This window comes from Hipposideros armiger, unplaced genomic scaffold (genome assembly GCF_001890085.2).
Source record: "Hipposideros armiger isolate ML-2016 unplaced genomic scaffold, ASM189008v1 scaffold_279, whole genome shotgun sequence".
NCBI classification, from domain to species: Eukaryota; Metazoa; Chordata; class Mammalia; order Chiroptera; family Hipposideridae; genus Hipposideros; species Hipposideros armiger.
The window spans coordinates 1,232,208-1,252,353 of record NW_017731629.1 but is presented as its reverse complement, the minus strand read 5'-3'; the positions used below and the strand labels follow the sequence as shown (position 1 = coordinate 1,252,353).

At 40.5% G+C, this 20,146-nt stretch overlaps 2 protein-coding genes across 4 annotated transcripts in view; one reads left to right on the top strand and one right to left on the bottom strand.

The window, feature by feature from the left end:
- The window catches only part of FAM114A2 (family with sequence similarity 114 member A2), a 29,340-nt gene extending 28,627 nt beyond the window's left edge, over positions 1–713 (bottom strand). The window contains exon 1 of the mRNA XM_019657721.1: positions 644–713. The gene's annotated coding sequence lies outside the window, so the exon portion shown is untranslated. The remainder of the gene's footprint in view (positions 1–643) is intronic.
- A 26-nt stretch (positions 714–739) lies between these two features.
- Positions 740–20,146, top strand: part of MFAP3 (microfibril associated protein 3) — a 37,234-nt gene continuing 17,827 nt past the window's right edge. Inside the window, exons 1-3 of one of the 3 annotated variants that reach the window (XM_019657742.1) lie at positions 740–777; positions 10,510–10,973; positions 14,112–15,343. In XM_019657742.1, coding sequence (XP_019513287.1) covers positions 10,679–10,973; positions 14,112–14,905 — 1,089 coding nt within the window. In that variant the 5' untranslated portion in view covers positions 740–777; positions 10,510–10,678 and the 3' untranslated portion in view covers positions 14,906–15,343. Of the gene's footprint in view, positions 778–10,509; positions 10,974–10,995; positions 11,066–14,111; positions 15,344–20,146 lie in introns of those variants that run through there. The other 2 variants (XM_019657743.1, XR_002125640.1) reach the window with 2 other exon arrangements.

The window sequence follows — 20,146 nt, the reverse complement described above, 5'->3', positions numbered from 1 at the left end:
TATATATATATAAATTCCCCCCCCCCTTTGGGAACTTCCAGCCACAGTTACCAAAATGGAAGGCGGCTTAGCTTAGCTAAGAGCAAGGGCTCTGCAGGTAAAATGACTTTCTTCCACCTCTGTTTGTACTGCAGAGATTGTGGGAAGTTAGTGCACCGCCACTTGCGTCTCCGTTTCCACATCTGTAAAATGGGGCTAGGAATGCCTCCTTGACAGGGTTCCTATAAAGATTAAACGACGCGATGCCTGGGAGAGGCACCGAGCTGCTCTCGGGTGACAGCTGCTGACAGTGCTCGCGGCGGTGGTTGTCTCTATCATTACTGTCGTTAAGAATACGGCTGTCTCTAGGCGGACAAACATGCGCTCTCACGTCTCCCCACACACAAGAACAGGTCCCAAACGGGAGGTCTCGTGTAAACATGGGATCCTAAGTTGACAGCAACGAGAATGCCTCACACACACGTAGCGCTTTTAAGAACCAAAGCCCTTTTACAGCCTCAGCCTCCAGCTGTGAGGTGTCAGCCGCCCAGCCCCAGACCGCTTCCTCCCCCCGCCCGCCCCCAGCGGCCCCGGACCCCGGGACCCCGCACCCGGCCGAGCTCCTCCCTGGAAGCCCCCTCAGCCTGCAGGGCGCCACCCTCACCGCCGCCACAGCTGCCGACGAGCTGCTCCTACAACCCCGGAAGTGCTCCTTCACTGTCGAAGGGGCCGCGCCTGCCCGGGAGAACTTCCGGGTCAAGCTGCCGCTCCAGCCGGAAGAAGCTCGGCGCGGCTTTGGTGAGTGAGGGCTGGGTGCGGGTCGCTGCACGGGAGGTCCTGGGGGTGCTAAGCCTTGGGTTCGAGCCAGCGGCTGGGGGTACGACGTGAAGGACGCTAGAGTATCGCGGTTTTTTTGAAGTCCTGGCCTGAGCGGCAGGAGTTCGGCCTTCGTACGTTTACTGAGCTGTCAGGCACTACCCTGAGCGCTGGGGGACCGACAGACTGGTTTACGAGCCGACTGTGGCTTTGCTCAAGTAGTTGACATCCTGCTGTACAAGGCCGACCATAAACATGTCACCAAACAAACACGATTATCTAAGATGGTAGGGAGTGCTTTAAAGACAACACATTTTAAACAGGATGATATGACAGAACGAAGAGAGGGAGCAAGCCTTATGAAGTTCTGGAGAAGAGCCTTAAGGGTGCAAGGAATCGCAGATGGAAAGGCCTTCTAGTGGGAACAAGCCTATAGCGAGGTCAAGGAAAAGAAAAAAAGGCTGCTGTGATCGAAGCAAAAAGAGAAAGATGCAGCCAGAGACCTAAACAGATCTATGAGCCAAGACAAGGATTTTGACTTTTATTTGGAAAGCAGTGGAAAACGACTGAAGGTTTATGCAGAGGAGTGACATGTTCTGATTTATGACCAATGACCCCTCCTCAGAAAGATGCATCTCCAGTTGCCCTTGAGCAGTGGTGAATGCGTGAAACCCAGACTGACAGCCAGAAGGGCGTTAGAGACACCCTCGTTGTACAGATGTGAAAAACTAAGTCCCAGAGAGGTGAAGGGACTTGACCTTGCAAGTCTCCAACTCCATTTAATGCCTTAAGAATCACCTTTTTAATGTCCTTATACGAGTATATAATCGTCACTTCCTAAAACCCTTCAGATCGTTCCCTTTGCTTTTCAGGGTAGTTCTCTAAATTTAGGGGCATCAGTATCACCTGGGAGCTTGTTAAAAATGCCTATTAGAAATAAAACAAAACGACTGTTTAAGTTTAACATAGGTAATTTCCTCTGATTTTCTGTTGTAATGGAAAGTGCATAGAATTTGGGGTTTAAGTGTGGAATCTCAGTGAGCAACTTAATTGTATCTTAATCTTATCAGTAAAGTGCTGTTGATAATATAGGAAAAAGTTCTCAAACTTTTTGGTTTAAGGATCCTTTTACACTTTGGAAACATTGAGAACGTCAAAGAGTTTTGCCTTGTGTGGGTTACATCTATCAATATTTATCAGTTTAGTTATCAAAACCGAACTTTCAGAAAAGTTACTGATTTATTTAAAACAGTAGGCTCATTATATCTTAACATAAATACCATTTCTATGAAGAAGAATTTCCAAAACACACAAAAAAATTATTGAAAAGAATGCCACTGTTTCACATTTTTACGAGTCTCTTTAATGCTTAATAGAAGACAGCTAGATTCTCATCTCCTTCTGCATTCATTCTATCACTCATCATGTAGCCTCTAGAAAATTGCACCATATTGTGTGAGAATGAGAGTAAAAAAGGAAATAATGTCCCAGTATTATTATGAAAATTATTTTGAAAAATCATTTTGAAAAAGTCTCATCAGGGACCCCCAGAGGCTCCTGTACCACACTTTGAGAATCGCCAAATTACAATATTGTTATACAGTCAAAAGAAATATGGACTTGATTTGTAAGTCATTAAAACTATACGCACATTACAAAGGCTAATGCCCAGGCCTCACTCTTAGAGATGCCAAATCAGTAAGTCTGAGTGGGGCCAAGAAATCTATATCTTTAACAAGCACCACAAATTAATTTGATGTAAATGGTCTAAGAATGCAGTTTGAGAAAACCAGCTATAGATCAGGTTCATTCTAAAGTGTTCTGCCCACTAGGGAAAACAAAACAAAACAAAACTATGTTTGCATATCTTCAAATCTCTCCACTAACAGTTCCAGAGCCTGAGACTCAAATTCAGTGAAAAGTTTATAAAGTACCTTTCTGACTACCAAGTTACTGAATGTCTGAACTCAGAATGTTGAATCTATTTCTATGTCAAGGACTGACAAGGTTTTTAACTGTCATCCGTACAGATTTTTGGACAGATAGATAACCAATAGAAGAGGGAAAGCGATGTCTTACTATCAAGTACTCTCAGTGAACTAGGAGAGCGAAAGAGCAAAAGAAATCCACCTAAAATTAAGAGGGTGGAGGTGAGAGTTTAGGTGAGAAGGCTTCTTGAATAAGGCAAAATTAGAGTTGGCTATTGTAGAGTGGGTTGAATTTCCACAGGAAGATATTGGTGGGGAGGGGCTGGAAGTTTCAAGCAAAAGGAACGGCTAGAACCAGAACTTTAAAGTGAAAAGTTCTTTGGAGAGAATAGAGAGTAAAACGAAAGTGTAGTTAAAGCCGAACCATGCCAGGGAAACTAGGAAGATTATAGGATTTAAGCTAAGAAAGGAATGATACGATAATCAACTTTTAGATGAGGAAACTAAGTAAGACCACTAGAGATTATTTAGCTATAATTATATATAATTATATAATTATATAGCTAAATTGTGACAGAGGTGTAACTATTTTAAAAACCAGACTTGACTTCTAAATCCATTCATGCCTTTAGCAAGCGATTACTTTGCATTCAGGTACTGCTGGGCCCATTCTAGCTACTTCTGTTCTGCCACCTGAATCTATTACTGGAGAATTAATGGATGCCAGACTAGAATTTGAAGCTTATCTCATGGGCCATGAAAAATCACCATTAGATTTTTAAATCACCTTGACTTACCTGGATTTGTGTTTAGGACCAATTCTGAGAAAAGCAGTGTTTGGGATATTAAAGGGGTATAGTTGGAGTTAAGGAGACCCACTTAGAAATTAAAAGAATATTGTGGTACCCAGGTAAGGTAAAAAAACTATGACCTAGGTTAGGGACATAGGATTTAATTTAAAATCACCTAGGAGGTGGAATAATAATAACAATAGCATGTGTTTATAATGTACCCACATTAGTTCACCTCATAGGGTAGCACCCAACTACCTTATGAGATGGTTACTGTTAGTAACCTCATTCAATAGATATGAAAACTAAGGCCTCGAGAGCTCGTAGCTTCACCCAGGGATAGGATCAGGCACTCTTAACTCCAGAGCCCATGTTCCTAACCACGGAGCCATGATGAGCCTGTAACTTTGATTTTGCAAAACTGGAAGAAGTATATTGTGTAGGTGTCATTCAAGCTATGTATAGATCCAAGGGTGAGAGCGAGCAGTTCTGTTTTAGTTAGTCTGAGTTTGAAATACTGGGGGATTTTTCATACTATAGAAAAAAAATTGGCTAAGGAGATCATAAATCTAAACCTATTACGTCAATGTCTTTGTCCTTTTAAAGCGAAGCTCCAATAAATACAAAAACTTGTTCTCAGTGTGCCAGAAAATATGTTGAAGTTTCAGCTGAGTGCCCAAATGCCAGTTATGAGGTATGTGATGGCTCCAAGATGCTGGGAGCATAAGGGCTATTTTAATTAGAAACTTTTTAGAAAATGGCCCTCAAAATGGTGATTTCTATTTGAATATTACTAATCCTTTTATGTTACAGCTCCCTATAATAATGTTTCACTATAAGCAGAACAGCTTTCTGTCTGTTCTTTGCAAAGAGAGGAGTGCTAACAATCTGCTCTTCATTTGCTTTTTCTCCCCTTTGCCAATTCAGAATGCCACTTTGACCATTTGTGTGCCAGGGGTAGGGAAACTTCTCCATTTTTCAAGTGTAGCAGTGCAGGCGGAAAATAGTGGATGAGCTGTAGATACAGTCTAGAACACATTTCATTGTGGAGAATGCAGCATTAATATCCCAGTATACTTGGAGCAAAAGCCAATACCATCTGGGCATCAGTTTTTTCCCTCCCTTTGAGTTATCCCAGAACTGTTTCTGCAAGCAGCAGTTTCCTCAGCCAACGTAATATTGAGCCACGAGACTGGAAATCAGCCACATTACTACTTCCTTATTTACTTCTGTTGAGAATTGGAACAGAATAGAAATATTTCATAGATGTTGGCAGGAATAGCAACAAGGCAATCTGTTAGGGATGACAGTTCAGGCAGTTTTCTTTCTTTTTTTTAAATGATATAGCCAATATTCAGAATGGTTCTATAGGTTAAAATCATCCACATTTCTGATTATTCATGATCCTAAAAAAGCTTACATTTTACTATCCCTAAAAGATGAAAAAGGAGTTGGATTAAATTTGAGTATTACATTTTGCTGTTTTTCTTATTCATGTTGAAACAAAGTAATAAAAAATTCTGCCAAGTAACTTCATCCACAAGCATAACATAGCCCTTTTTAGCTGTTTACAGGAAGGTGGCACTTAAATTTTTTCTTTTTGAACTCTTTCCTCTTTGCCTCCAACTGTCAGCTGCTGCATTGAGAATAGCAGGCATGATATTACGGGAAGTTCCAAACTTACAAGTGAATTGCATTCCTAAAATTCATGAAGTACTCCTTTCTCTTTTATGTTCACAGCACAATTCTATTTCTCTCCAGTCCTTCTCACGATGTTTTGTATCTAGTTAGCTGTTTCTGCCCTGCCCTCCAGGCTGCTTTGCAAATTCCTGAGGGTATGAGACAGTATCATACTTCACCCCAGCATCCCTTGCAGCACCCACAACTTCATCTTGTGCATGATGAGCCTCTGATTTAGCTGAGCTCTTTTCAAGTCGTTATTCCAGAATGAGTAGAATGGTTTTAGTCAATGTAGTTTTTTGTTGCAAGTAGCAGAAAGCACTTCACACAGACTTAAGGAAAAGAAAATTTATTATGAGGAGGTAAGTCAAGGGTATCCTGATCCCAAGGGTGATTTTCTGCTTCTGTAACCTTGGACACATACCTTTGCCAGTGTTTTCTCTCCCAGCTGCTCATCAGTCTCTTATCTCCAAATGGGTGTGTCTCTTAGTAGCTCAGATGAGAAGTCCTTTGTGTTCAGGATGCCGGTGGTATGAGTATGCAGTGCCCAGACTGAGCCTGTCTTTACCGACTGGCCATATAAGGATATTATAGGACCTGTTGCTGTCCTGGCATAAAATCAGTGTACCAGCTTACTCCTGCCACCTTTGACCTCAGAGCAAAGTTTGAGGGCGTTCATAGTATTTTTCTAGACCTTGTGTTAGGTTTCTCTAAATTTCTAGTAGAGGCACATGGCTGGGCAGGAACTGCAGATCTTGGCCGCCTGGGCAGTTTGTGCGCCACACTGCAGCGTGTAAGGAGGACACCCATGATGAAGCCTGCCTGCCTGGTAGGCGTAGCCACCGTTGAGTCACTTTTGCTGAACTTATTTTCCTCCTACCTAGCTATTTCTCCATTTCTTTACTTGTTTTCACATTCAGTCTTTATTTTCGTGCTTTTAATTTTGAATAAAATTGAACAAAGATGTTTACTTCTTTGGGGGAGGGGGGACAGTCATGTTGGAACCAGGAGGTACAATTCTGTCAGGAGCCAGAGCAGTACGTGTGAGTGTCTCTTTCTCTTCCCCTCTGCTCCCCTCTTATCACTCTTGCCCTTCTCCATTCCTGTTGTCCTTTCTCTCTGCTTCTCTTCGTTTGTGGCCCAAGCCTGACTGCCTCAGCTCCCTATACTCCTTCTCTTCCTCAAATAGCCCTAACCCACAGTGTCTCAATTCCAAATACAAAGAACCAAATTTCGAATTGGTCTAGTGAGCCAATGGGCTGCTTTCCTCCTGGGCCTGAGAAGGTGGGGCTCAAAAAAGCGAAGCCTAGGCTAGGTTGATCACAACAAAAGGTGTCTACCACAAACTCAGGACACACAAAAACAATGTAACATATCATTGGGGTCCAAGCTTAGTTTACAATGCCTGTTTGAACCATATTATTGCAAACTATTTACTTGCAATGAGAAAAGAAAACTGTGAAATTTAAAAATTAAAGATTGAAATTACATAATGGAACTCTCCCTCCCCTCCCCAAGATTTTTAAATGGTTGCGTAATATTTCTGAGTAAAAGTATTGTATTTATTTTAAATAATGATTTTGCTATAAGGTGTAGATTTTAGCACAATACCTGAAAGGACCATCGACAATAATAATAACTAGAGCTTATTCCGTGATTACTGTTGCCAGACTTTGTGTTTTATGTATACTATTTCGTTCAGACCTTGCAATAGTCCTGTAAGAATAGGTATTATACTCTTATTTTTCCTATTTTAAAGATGAGAGGACTGAGGCACAGACAGGTTGTCATTAACAGAAGTTGCAAGGCTGGTTAAGATTAGAGCCAGGATTGGAATCCAGGAAATCTGGTTCTGGAGCCTGTACTCTGACCTGTCAGCTACCCTGCCTTTATCAGAGGCCTGCAATTAGTTATTCCAGGTAATCTTAATCCAGAGTGGAGTGTGAGTGCTAGTTCTCTGTATTGGAAGTGTTCAAACAGTCTGGAGCGCCATTAGACAGGGCTGTTGTAGGGGAAATGAGGAAGTTTATTAGTGATCTCTGGATGACAATCCGTGGACCCGCAGCCTCAGAATCTCCCAGGCCGCTCATTAAAAACCATAAATTCCAAAGTCCAAACCAGAGGTTCTGATTCAGCTGGTCCACAGTGGGTACCAGTAATCTATTTTAACAAGCTCTCTAGATGATTGTAATATTCAACCTGGTTTGGAAACTCTGAACTTGGTAAACTTTTATTGCCACCATTATCATCTAGGACCAGATGGTAAATGAAGACTTTGGGGGTTGGTTCAAGGAATTCCTTTTGGTCATTATGCCGTTAAGTTCTTTCAAGATTGTTGGCATCAGCTCTTTTTGTGTCAGAATATAAATACTAGTAAATGCATGTCGATTTGAATAAAATTAAGATCCCTGTTGCACAACATTCATTAACTAACAAAGATCTATCACATACTTGATGAAATTTAATCTAATCTCCATCAGCAAATATTTATTGAGCATCTGCTAGTTATGAAGCATGGCAATAAAAAATATAGTCCTGTGCTTCCAGGGCTCATAGGTGAGATGGGATAGACTGCCTGGCAGTACAGAGCAGCATATACTAGAGCCCGGTGAGTAGCGTAATGATGAGGGCTGTAGGGCGCCTGGGAAGAGCCGTCCTGCGTCCAGGTATGTGCTGGACCAAGTGGGAGGCAGAGCCAGGCCTTGAGAGGAGGCTGAGGGAGGGTGCACGAAGAAGCGATTCCGCACAGCAGTAACGCTGCCGGGATGCCACCTGCCCCAAGGTGGTCTCCTCTCGTGCAGGCTGTTCATTCCCCCAAAGCTTCTGCATCTCACAGCAGGGAGAGGGAGTCCTTTTCATCTCTTTCCAGTGTCTTCTACCCTAACTGCCTTGATCCCAGGGGAACACCACTGTTCCCACTCCAGCCTCTCAGTTCTTTGGCCTCTTCACGTTGGACAAATGTCTTCTTCACTCACTTCACTCACTCCAATTCCCAAGTCCACCTCCAATTTTGCTGTCGCTCAGACTGCTCCCCTCCAGAATCAGGAACCCGACCCAGCGCTCTCCAGCCCCCGCCTCTCATTACTACACCTTGGGGCCCTTTTGCCTGCATACCTCCTCACCAGTGATCCTTCTGCTTTTACCCTGCCCCCTGTCCCTTTACCTACACACTTCCGTTCCATTCTCGAATCCTGTCTGTCCCTCAGGTCCTGTTGCACATCCTGCTTTCTCGGGGAGGCTTTCTGGAATGAGGTGAGGTCTCCGTGTTGGATACTCCTGCAGCATCCTGTACTTCCTCCTGGGTAGCATTTAGCATATTTTATATGTATTTAGTGTCTAGGTCCTCTAGCCGACTGAGCTCCATGAAGGCTGAGATAGTGTCTGTAGTACCATAGGTTGGCATATAGCAGGTGCTCAGCAGAATACTGTTGAGTAGATGAAAATGTGTATCTCTAATCTAAAATATTTTAGTTTGTGGTCATTTCCAAAATTAGAACCACTGTTCTAAACTCAGTGGTGGGCAAGAGTGTAGAGGAAGGGAATGGCTAGATAAGAAATGCAGTGCTATTAGAATAAAATGGAGTGGGGGGTGGGGCATTATTTGTTTTGTTTGTTTTTGTTTTTCCTACAGAAAGGGCAGGCCTCCAGCCTAGAGCCTTCAGCCGAGGGCAGTATCTCTGACAGTTAATAACATTACTTTGCTTGCAGTGTGTTTATGTGTACAGTTACTTTTATCCACAGACGTGGCACAGACTTTCCTTCTAAAATAAATGTATGAAAGTAAAATAATTAGTTGATTTCAGAAAAAGTATAAATAATAATTTGGTACACAGATATAGCAAGAAAAATTATGATAGTAGAAGAAATGAGTGAAATTTGGAAAATGCTTACTTGGATGAATCCACAGGGACTCCTTATCAAAGTCCTGGGGAACACCTGAGCCCAAGGACTTTAGTGTCGTTTTATGGGGTTTGGGGAAGAAATGGAAATAAACACATGTGTTTAATTATTATGTATAACAGAATGTGAAGTTCTTTGTTTTATTCTAAATTATCCATCCTTAAGTTTGAAATATATAGAAACTGGATATAGAAAATTATTGTCATCATTCAGCCATCCTTTCAAGGGCTAACGAAAATCAAATGACATTTACAGCTTATTATAATTCAGACTTTGAGGAGTTTAATAGCAAAATACAATGATACATCGCTTTTTATATTATTACATTATTAAGAAGCTTTCATGTTAAGTGTAAAGGAAAGTAAATGTCATTTCCAAAACTAATTATTTTGGGCCCTTATCAGAAATAAAACTAGGTGTTTCATCTCATATTTTATACAAATAAAAGTTGAAATTTTTCTTTGAGAGCCAGTGATTTAAAAAAGGAATCAAATTACCAAGAAGATGATAATCACATAGACCCTTAAACTGGGATATCAGTGTGCTTTTTATTCATGATATTTTACTCTTCTTTTAAATCTGTCTGGTAATCTTCCCTGTAGCTTATATTTGCATTTCTACCAACTAGACATTTAGGATGTCATTTGTTCCCTTAGCTAATTTTGCAGACTTTGAGCTAGAAATTTGGTATTCTTACAAAACGGTTAAATGTACCATATTTTATCTCTTGATATTGAAGAAACTATTAAAGGAAAATTATTTTGTCTAACATTTTTGCCCAAGAGGGAGTTCCTGTAGCCTCAGAAGTCAATATATGTATATTTATGTATATTTGTAGATATGCAATAGTGCAATTTTCTTTCTGATATTAAAACAAGAGAACTACCTCAACTATCTCTGCATTATTTATATCTACTATAGCTATCTATGTACTTGAACTACTCAAATTCTGAGCTCCATGGTTATGATTATAATGTACCAGTTGGTTTACATTATTGATATAACATGATATTGGTGCAAGTTGAAATGAAAGATCATTAAGCTAAATATTTTAACCTTCCTTGGCTCCCTGTTATGTAGAATTCGGCGTGAAATAGAATCACAGAGTTTCAGAAACAGAATAGTCCTTAAAAATTGTCCTATCCAGCCCCTCACTTGACAGATGATTAAACAAGCCCAGCTGCTTGCCACTGTTGCACAGCCAATTAGTAGCACAGCTAGGACCAGAATCTAGGTCTGCCACTTCCCAATTCAGCGCTCTTTCTACCATCTTGTGTGCGAGTTTTTAGGTGGTGGTCTCTATTTCACTCCCTGATGTTTATGCCAGTTAGTCTAATTAATTTTATATCATTTCTAGAACATAGAGTTTCACGCCATTGTGAGTTGCTTAAACTTCATATCTGGCTTTCTTTCAGGTTGGTCTCCACTCACATCTTTTAATCTTGAAGACTTCAAAATACACTTGGGCCTGCCACTTTTTTGGAAAACTCCAGTACCACGCAGTAAATTACCCACTGTTTTCTTGTTATAGCATAGAAGCTTTTGAGTTCTCCAAACCTAAACAAGATTTCCTCCCGTTTTTCCATGAAGCCATATTGTTTTTTATTCATTTTAATAGTGAGTGTTATTATGCCAGATGCTTTTGTTTTGGAAGATGTGGACTTCAACATAATAAGCCCATTGGAATCAAATCATAGTTCCTTCAATGTATCATTTCCCCCAAGCTTTGAACTCTCAGCAGGCTCCCACTCAGGTGATGATGTCATCATAGCCAAAGAGGGAGCTAGTGTTTCCATTGAGTGTCTTCTCACCGTCGACCACTATAAAGATGTCCATTGGTACAACTCAAAAGGACAGCAGCTGGATGACAGAGGCAGAGGTAACTATGCCAGGGTATAATGAATCAAGGTCACTCATTTCCTGTTACTTCTCTTCTTGGTTTCATGGCATATTCAACCAGAAAGCTCAAAGGTGAGGTACCAGGGTGAATAGTTAAAACTTTTGAAAGATCTGGAGTATTATACCTATCAGAAAAAGGAAAATAATTATAATTAACCAGAAGAAAGAAGAAATAAGGAATAGTTACAAATTTAAAAGGCGTTCACATGATGACTAAGCTGTTTCCTCTCCTCTTAGTGAGTTGGTTTCCTTTTTCATTGAAGGTGGACTACATCAGGGCTGCTGCATGCAGCTGTGCAGGCTGTGCATTGCACAATTCCAGGGGCACCATTCTCCTAGGTTGTAATGTGAGTAGTACAGTGTTGTGGTCCTGTGTGGACATAGCAAGAAGGATTTGGACTAGACAGAAGGAAATTAGTCATAAATAAAAAAATGTTTACTCAGAAATGAGTTACTAAAAATGTTAGAGGAAGTCCAGGGTTTTTTTTTAAATGATGACAGATCTGTGCATAAAACTTTTAAGTCCCTCTGAGAATTAGAAGGGTGCTGAGGAGGAGCTCTGTAAGCCCTTCCAGCTCATTTTTTTCCTATTCTATACCTTAATTTACTTGAAAACAGGAGAGTTTCTCTTGTATTTTTTTGCCTCAGTCTTAAAAAATCACAGACATAGTAATGTGACCAAGGTCTACTTTTTTACAGGTTTTTATTTGATTTTGCTGTTTGTGGACCTGTGAACACATCTTAATCAGAATACTATCTCCTGAACTAATGTTCTGTTAGAAAGATTTTTTTTTTTGAAGGCTACTTTGTGTTCAAGCACCTCAAAAAGAAATCAACAGGAAAAATCAACGGGATAAAGATTTAATTCTGGGATCCCTACAAGCTACACTTTCAGAAAAGTTTCCCTATTATTTATTTATTTATTTATTTATTTATTTATTTATTTATTTATTTTTTGCTAGAAAGATCATCTAATCTCTTGGAATATAAAGGATGTTTGGTTATTCGTATTAGAGTAGAAAACAGGAAAGGAGACAGGCGGTGTTTCCTTCTGAAGTGTATGCTGAACATTTTAACCTTCTACAAACTGAGTAACTGGTCTCCAAGGGATTGAAGAGTTTGAATTGTTAGAATAGTGTTTTTTAATTAGCTTCTTAAAAACATAGAGCTATTAAGTCAGAAGCTCTAGAATGATGCCCAGAATGTGTGTTTTGAACATTATACAGGGTTCCACATTTGGACCCACTAAACTAGACTCTTACCACCTTTGGGCTGTAAGATCCGGACCAAAGACACCTAAAATTTGAATTATTCAATTAATGTGATAATTACAGACTGACTGCATCAACAAAGCTTAGGTTAGGAATGGCAGTTTCATTTTCCTATTGGCCTTTACTTTGAAAACCACTAACATCTACCATTGATGTTTTCAACAGCAGGGCAATTGTATTAAATTTTATGAATCTCAAGTGAAAGGAGTTTAAAGAGCATGTCAGTCTAGTATAAGGTTCATAAATCTTGAGCTATTATCAGCAAGTGAGTTAGAGAGTTTAGATTGTGGTCGTAACATAGTGGATGATGAATGGAATATATAGTTCATCATACCTTGGATTCGTAGCATATCCGTTTCATAGCTCCACGTTCATAGGACAGAAGCTTGTGGAATAATGACTATATTCATAGCTTCATATTTTCCTCCTGTTTTTACATTGGTGAAGTGATGGCTCTTAAATATAACTATGGAATGTAGACAGGTTTTGATGATGATGAAAATGGACACAGTCCAGAATGCTTACTAATGGATGTGCCACTAAAATAATCCAGAACCATAGAATCTCAGGGATGAAAGAGGTCTTGAAGATTAGGCATTCAGGTGATGCTTAAGAAGCAGTTGCTCAGTCTTCTTGGACATCATCTCTAGTCATTGGGACTCACACCTACAACCCCGATTGGCCCATTCATCCCATCTTTGAATGGCTGTCATAGTTAAAGCACAGAGTACACTGTGTATTTACCACAAATGTGAGAATTGTGCAGGCAGAGCCAAGCTTTAAAGGATGGTGCTGAATCAAGGTGGGTGGTCAGTATGCTTTGCTTTTCCTACTCTTTTATACTTTTGTGTACATGTTCCCTGAATGAAGATACCTTCATGTATGGAAGAGAAGTGGCATGTTTTAGGTTAAAAACAGAAGTCTAGGCATCTTAAAGGCATCTTTATTCTGTTTACCAAGCTGTTCATTTATTTGATTTGTGAGATATATCTTTTGGCTTGTGCTTCAGTTACTCTTGCCAGAAAAATCAAGATGTGATCATCTACAAACGCTTTCTAACAAAACAAATTAACATGTGCAAGGCATGCCAGATTAGCCAGTTAGTAATTGAACAATTTCATTAAATCAGTAGGGTTGTTTTTTCAAAAGAATTTTTGTCTCTTGTTTTATAAATTCATTATCAAAAGTAAGCACAGTTAAAGAAAAAGAAAGTAAAAATTACTTATAACCCTCACCCCAGAAATGACCATTGTTTTATGTTTCGGAGCCATATTCTTCTAGTGTATGAAAACATACAGGTAGAGATTGTGGTGTAGACACACATACAGGCATACCTTGTTTTATTGTGCTTCACTTTATTGCGCTTCACAAATGTTGCCTTTGTTTTTTTAACAAACTAAAGGCAAGACCATCCACCAGCAAAAGGATTACGACTTGCTTTATTGCAATACTCGCTTTGTTGAGGTGGTCTGGAAGCAAACCCGCAATATCTCTGAGGTATGCCTGTATACATATAAACATTTGTTTTAAGATTCGTCATTTAGCATTATATAAACAGACCTGTCTCCCTGAAAGGCTTATTACATTTGGTAGTGAAAATGTAGCTATGATAATCATTACTATCTAAAAAGAAGATCTTGATTCCCTTTTGAAGTGCCAGGCTACTTAAATTCTGACTCCATGTAACTATTTGCCCTTTCTTACATGATTTGAACAAATGGCCGAACCTCATAGATGAGTTGAGTTAAAGTACTCTCATGAAGGAGTAGAATATTGATAAGGCAGTTGGCATATTTAGTGCTAATATTCTTTATGCTATAATTTTTTAATTTCTGTTGGGTTATCAGGTGGAAAATGGCTGGTTTCTGATAACTTCCTGAATATCACCAATGTAGCCTTTGATGACCGTGGGCTCTATACATGTATCGTCACCTCTCCAACCCGTGCCTCCTACTCTGTCACCCTGCGTGTTATCTTCACCTCAGGAGACATGAGTGTCTACTACATGGTTGTCTGCCTCATTGCCTTTACGATCACTCTCATCTTGAATGTCACACGGCTGTGCATGATGAGCAGCCATCTTCGTAAGACCGAGAAGGCTATCAATGAATTCTTCAGAACGGAAGGGGCCGAGAAACTTCAGAAGGCCTTTGAGATTGCAAAACGTATCCCCATCATCACCTCGGCCAAGATGCTGGAGCTCGCCAAAGTCACACAATTTAAAACCATGGAGTTTGCTCGTTACATTGAAGAACTGGCAAGAAGCGTCCCTCTTCCACCCCTGATCCTAAACTGCAGGGCCTTTGTTGAGGAGATGTTTGAGGCTGTGCGAATGGATGACCCTGATGACATGGGAGAAAGAATTAAAGACAGACCTGCCTTGAATGCTCAAGGTGGCATCTATGTCATTAACCCAGAGATGGGGCGGAGTGATTCACCAGGAGGAGATTCGGACGATGGTTCTCTGAATGAACAAGGCCAGGAGATAGCAGTTCAAGTTTCTGTCCATCTTCAGTCAGAGACCAAAAGTATTGGTACAGATTCTCAAGACAGCAGTCATTTCAGCCCGCCTGACGATATGGGATCTACTGAAATGAACTCCCACTACAAAGATGGTGCATATGAAAACTGCCAGCCGTGAGGTATCCTAGTACCTATGGAAGGGAACCTGTGTCATGCAGGAAATAACATTTTTACCAAAAGATGACTGGGGTTTTCCCCTTGTTAATATTAAGCACATCAGAACATGGATTATTGCCAAAATCTGTAAAAAATGCAGCATTTTTCCCTATCTGATATTTCTCAGCCATTTTCCTTAAGCTTGATTAGATGATGCACATTAAGATTTAAAGGATCCTGACAGGTAACGTAATGGAGAAAGTACAGCACTAAGAGTTCCATGGCTTCTCATTCTGATCATGGTTCTTCCATGGGTTGGGGCTGACACTTATCTTGAGGACTCAGTTTTCTCACCAGGAAAATGAGGGATTTGCATTAAGTGATATCTAGGGCCGGCCGAGTGGCTCAGTTGGTTAAGAGCTCGCTCAAGAGTTTGAGCTCTGAGCAACAGGGGTTCGAGTCCAGCCCGAGCTGAGCAGCCGCTGAGCTGCCAACAGGTAGCAGGATGGCTCAGCTTAAAAAAAAAAAAAAAATGGTATCTAAAGTTGTTCCTAGCCCTATAACGTCTTACCTGTCACTTTTAAACCACCGAGATCTTCAGCACATCAGTAAATAAGCCCTTCCCTAGACTTTTACTCCCTTTTTATGGAGAGGACCAATTTCGTTGTTTAGATTTCTACACCAATGCCATAGTGGGTGAAGGCGTGGGTGTTTTTCAGACATTTTATCCCTGTGGTGTGTGTAAGTGTATGTGCTCGGTTGAATCTTCTCAGTGTAGCCCATGTCTATATTATACAGATATCAGGGAGCCAACTGCTCAGTCCTAAACTACTTTCCACGAGTACACTGGTCCTTTGGGGGATATATCATGTCTTTTTAACTTACTGAGGCGTCATTTAGCTCATTGAGCTGGCAGTGATTTCTCAACTAATCTCCATAAGTGAGCAGTTTGTTCCTAAGGAATAATGTCTTCAATGCTTTTAGAATAAGAAATAATGTCAAATCATCTGTCTCTGGTAAAACATAGATTTTGACATTTCTGTTAATAGAATTTCTCAGGCTTTCTCTTTTTAAAAGTACTGGACTCTACAAGGGGGCTCTGTATTTGGGGGTCCCATTCCTGGGAGAAACCCAAAGCTGGGTTCCTCTTTAGACCTCTGTCAACCCTCTTGCTGTCTGTGGTCTTAAATACGGTGCTAAAGGTTGCATGCTTCCCGATCTTGTTTGTTTTGTTTATATTATATTGTTGAGGTTTTATTTTTGTGTACTTCAGATACACAATTCTGATCTAGGGCTGCTTTTGTGGCCTTTCTGGGAAGCACTAACCCGAAATAAGAGTAGATAATGCTGTGTGGTGTGTGTTACTATATTAAATATATTAAATAGATAGATTTACTATATTAAATATATTAGATAGATATATAGACTATACCCCTGCATATAAATGATCTAGATGTAAAGAGGGAGAAAAATTATGGATGGTGCCACCTGATTCAACTGTGTATAATAAACACTTAAGACAGTATTTCTTGCCTGGCTGAGATCTGATATAATGGAATTGTAAATACTCTTCAGAATAATTTCTCCAGCTACAGGAAGCTTGGTGTCATATAATTTTAAGAACTTGGCAGTGGAGCTCCATTTGGTACTTCATGTTTCTTCACTTGGCTTCTGATTATTGAAGCATTACTTTGACTGGCGGGTCCTAAGGGAAATGTTCAGAGGGATTTTAATTTAAGGTTTCAAATGGAGGGAGGGAGGCGAGAAAGTGTGACCAGCTGGAACTCTTGCCTCCCTTTGTCCAGGCTTATCAGAAAGAATATATCTGCTCTGGATAGCATAAATGAATCAATGTGCAGTTTTATCAGATGGCATTAGGGATAAAGATGGTAATGCTGCCTTTTCTGTCTCTCAGGCTGTTTCCATGGAAACCTCCAGAGCCAAACGAAAGCTACCAATCATTTAGCCAAAGCTTGCCTTGGCTCATAGACCTGTATTTCTTTAAGGAAAACTGTTTTCATCCATTTGGCTATGAGAGCAAGGTATCTTGAACATACCCTAGATCATAGAGCACTTTTTCCCTTCCCGGAATGTTTCTCTTGGAAAATTAAAACTTTTTAAAATCCCTTGTCTGAGGTCTGTCCCCTGAACATTCCCCAGATCTTCAGATAGTACCTCCAACCCTGTCCCAATAAATTACAGCATTTCTGGGGTCATTTCTTAGAATGTAGCTTGTCACATTACAGAGAATGAATTTATCCCTACGTGTTCTCACAGTGGACATGAGTGTTTGGAACCCTAAGGTAGACATATTTAATGATCAAAGTCTGGGTAATAGGACTTTGGAAAAATATAGGAAATATTGAAAAAAAACTATAAGTTTACACAATGCTATATAATAAGCATAGGCTACTTCAGTTTATCCTAGATAAATTATTTTAGAAACATAACGGTGACTTAATATGGTGGCCAGCATAACTGGATTACTTTGAATATTCCAGGTTATGGTGCCATCGATAAGGAATTAAAGTAGGCAAATTTAATCATAATTGGTATTACTTTCTAAAGCTAGTTTTCAAGAAGAAAATTGCTCTTGCTGATATTTTCTGTATTTAATCAAATACTCTTCATATATAATTAATAGTCACATGTTATCTTTTTGTAAAATCTTTAACCTTTTGAACTATAATCTAAAAGTCTTTTGATAATAACTGTGGTGTAATCATCCTTTTGTCTCATTGGTTTTTATAGTTAGTGAAAATGCCTTTATTCAACAAAATGTATTGGAAGTAGTTATCCCATCTATAAATTTTGTCTTGTATTTAATGAGCCTTATTGTTTTTAGGAAATGGTGGCTTTGTGAAATAAATGTACCAAAAATAGACATGTAAACATATTTTATAGATTCCTTACCAGCTGAAACCAGACAGAGAGGCATCTTTTGAGCTGATACCCAACTTAGAGTTTATAAGTGGTTTGATAAGTCTGTTCTCAAAACTGCATCTGTTATGATAATTTCATTCTTGAGTCAGGCCCAGTGAGCATTTGTATTTCCTAACAACTACCTGATATAAATATCTTGAGAGTTGCTGACCAGGAATGGTTGTGAGAAGGCTCCTGGCTTCTTTGCCTCACTCAACATGTATTTAAAGCAAAGCACACTGCTTTTCCATTGGTCCTCCCACCTAATTGAAGCCCTTGGTACAGTCACCACACCCTGCATGTAGCCTCACCCTAGATCAGTCTTTGACCCCTGTGTCCCCAAGTGGCATGGGAGCATGCCATGCTTGTTTTCCAGAGTCCAGCCAGTCCTGGGTGCTAGCCTTTGTCTCCACACACCAGCAGTTGTAACACAAGTATATCGTATTCCCCGCATCACCAGTAAGGGAACACAATCTTTTCTCATCTAGGCCAGTAATATTGAGAATGCTCAGCCTTATGCATAAACTCCTAGGTTGTCAACACATTTCATAAAAATCAGTGAGTATTATTTGATATAGTTCAGATAATGTTTAAATGGTCACCGTTTTAATGGATACTTACGTTATAATTTTGTCCTTTATATCAAAAGTCATCCTTGAATGTAATGTATTAAATGTTCAATGGAGTGTATTTCCTTTGTCTGAAATCTTCTGTAGAGTGTGTGTGTGTGTGTGTGTGTGTGAATATATATATATATATATATATATATATATATATATGTTCATTTTTGTGTGTGATGAAATTTGACGTTAATGATTTTAAGCAGGAGTAAATTTGGATTCACCTTGGATGCCACCATGGCTACCCATTTCAGTTTTACAAATACTTACTAAGCATTTATGTTTTGGGTGCTGTGAGCCTTACCTGAGTGTCCCGCCCACAGTTACCATGAGGATGTAGTTACCAGGCCATTCTCCCCAGGCCTAAATGTAGCTGTTTCCCACTTCTGAAGTAAGGCATTCCTGGCAGAAGCAAGAGCTTGAGCAAAGGCCTACAGATAAGGGGGGTTAGCTCATGGTTTGGAGAACAAGTGGTTAGTATGTAAGGTTTGTGATGAGATTTTGCAGGTGGGAGGGGTAGCTCTGGCAAAGCAAGCAGCTGCAGTCCCAATGGAGTGAAGGGTGATGATGGAAAAGCACAGGATCTCAGAAGACAGGCAAAGGGAACAGGTGGGAGGAGATGCAGCTCATTGCTTAAATGCCACAGAGCCCTTAGAATGAAAACCTAGCCCCAGTCTCCTTATGGCAGAAGATCACTGGACATGGAGTTCCAATTCCACCACTAGCCATGTAACCATGGGACTTGGCCTCTCTGGGCTTCAATAAAATGGAGTTGATAATACCTACCTCACAAAATTAACATGAGGATTAAATATAGCACCCATAAATAAAGCAAACATGGTGTTAGCTGTAATATGCCATACAGCGTAGGACTAACAATCAGTGTTAGCTTTGTTAGCAGCCATGGCCAGCTGATGACTGGGTGCATTTGGACTCAACTAAAAACTCCTCTGGCCCTCTCAGTTACAAGTGCATTTGGCTGCATGCCATAGAAAGCCCATTGTGGTGGCTTACCCAAATAAGTTTATTTTTCTCAAATAAGTCCAGAGGAAAGCAGAACATGGCTGGTGCAGGGGCTCAAGTCCAGCCCCAAGGAATCACGCTTCTTTTAGATTCTTCTCCAACCTTAGCACGTGGCTTTCGTTCCCATGGCCTCAAGATGTCTTAGATTGGGTTTCTCCAGGAGGTCCTGAGAGAAGGAGTCATGTGCAAGTACTTTATCTGGAAGGCAATTCCACGAAGGTAGGGGAGTAGGGAAGTGAGGGCAAAGAGGAAAGCCAATACAGAATGCATTAATGAGGGGGTCACTGCTATGGGCAACTGGTGTTCATTCCTTCTGGCAACCTCAGCGGGCTCTGTCTGCCCCCAGTGTATGTAGCTCATGCCTCAAAGTTATCCTACCCTAAGGCCAAGGAGCTGGGCTATTCATGCACCGATTCCCATTTGTCACTGAGGGCTGCTCCCTGGATTGCTAACCCTGACACTGCCAGCCTGCCACACAAGACTAAGCATGATCCTGTAGCCAGCAAAAGCTCTCAGGTACAGTCACAGGAGCTTTCAGTAGGAAGCCTGTGGTGTCCAGAGGTTATGGGCAGAGCAGTGACAGCACCTGCTACACGTGGACACCTTCACCTCCAGCACCATGTCTGTGTTCCAGGCAGGGAGAAGGGTAGAAGGTCAAAGGACAAAAGACACGCAACAGCTGAGTCTGTACCTTTTTA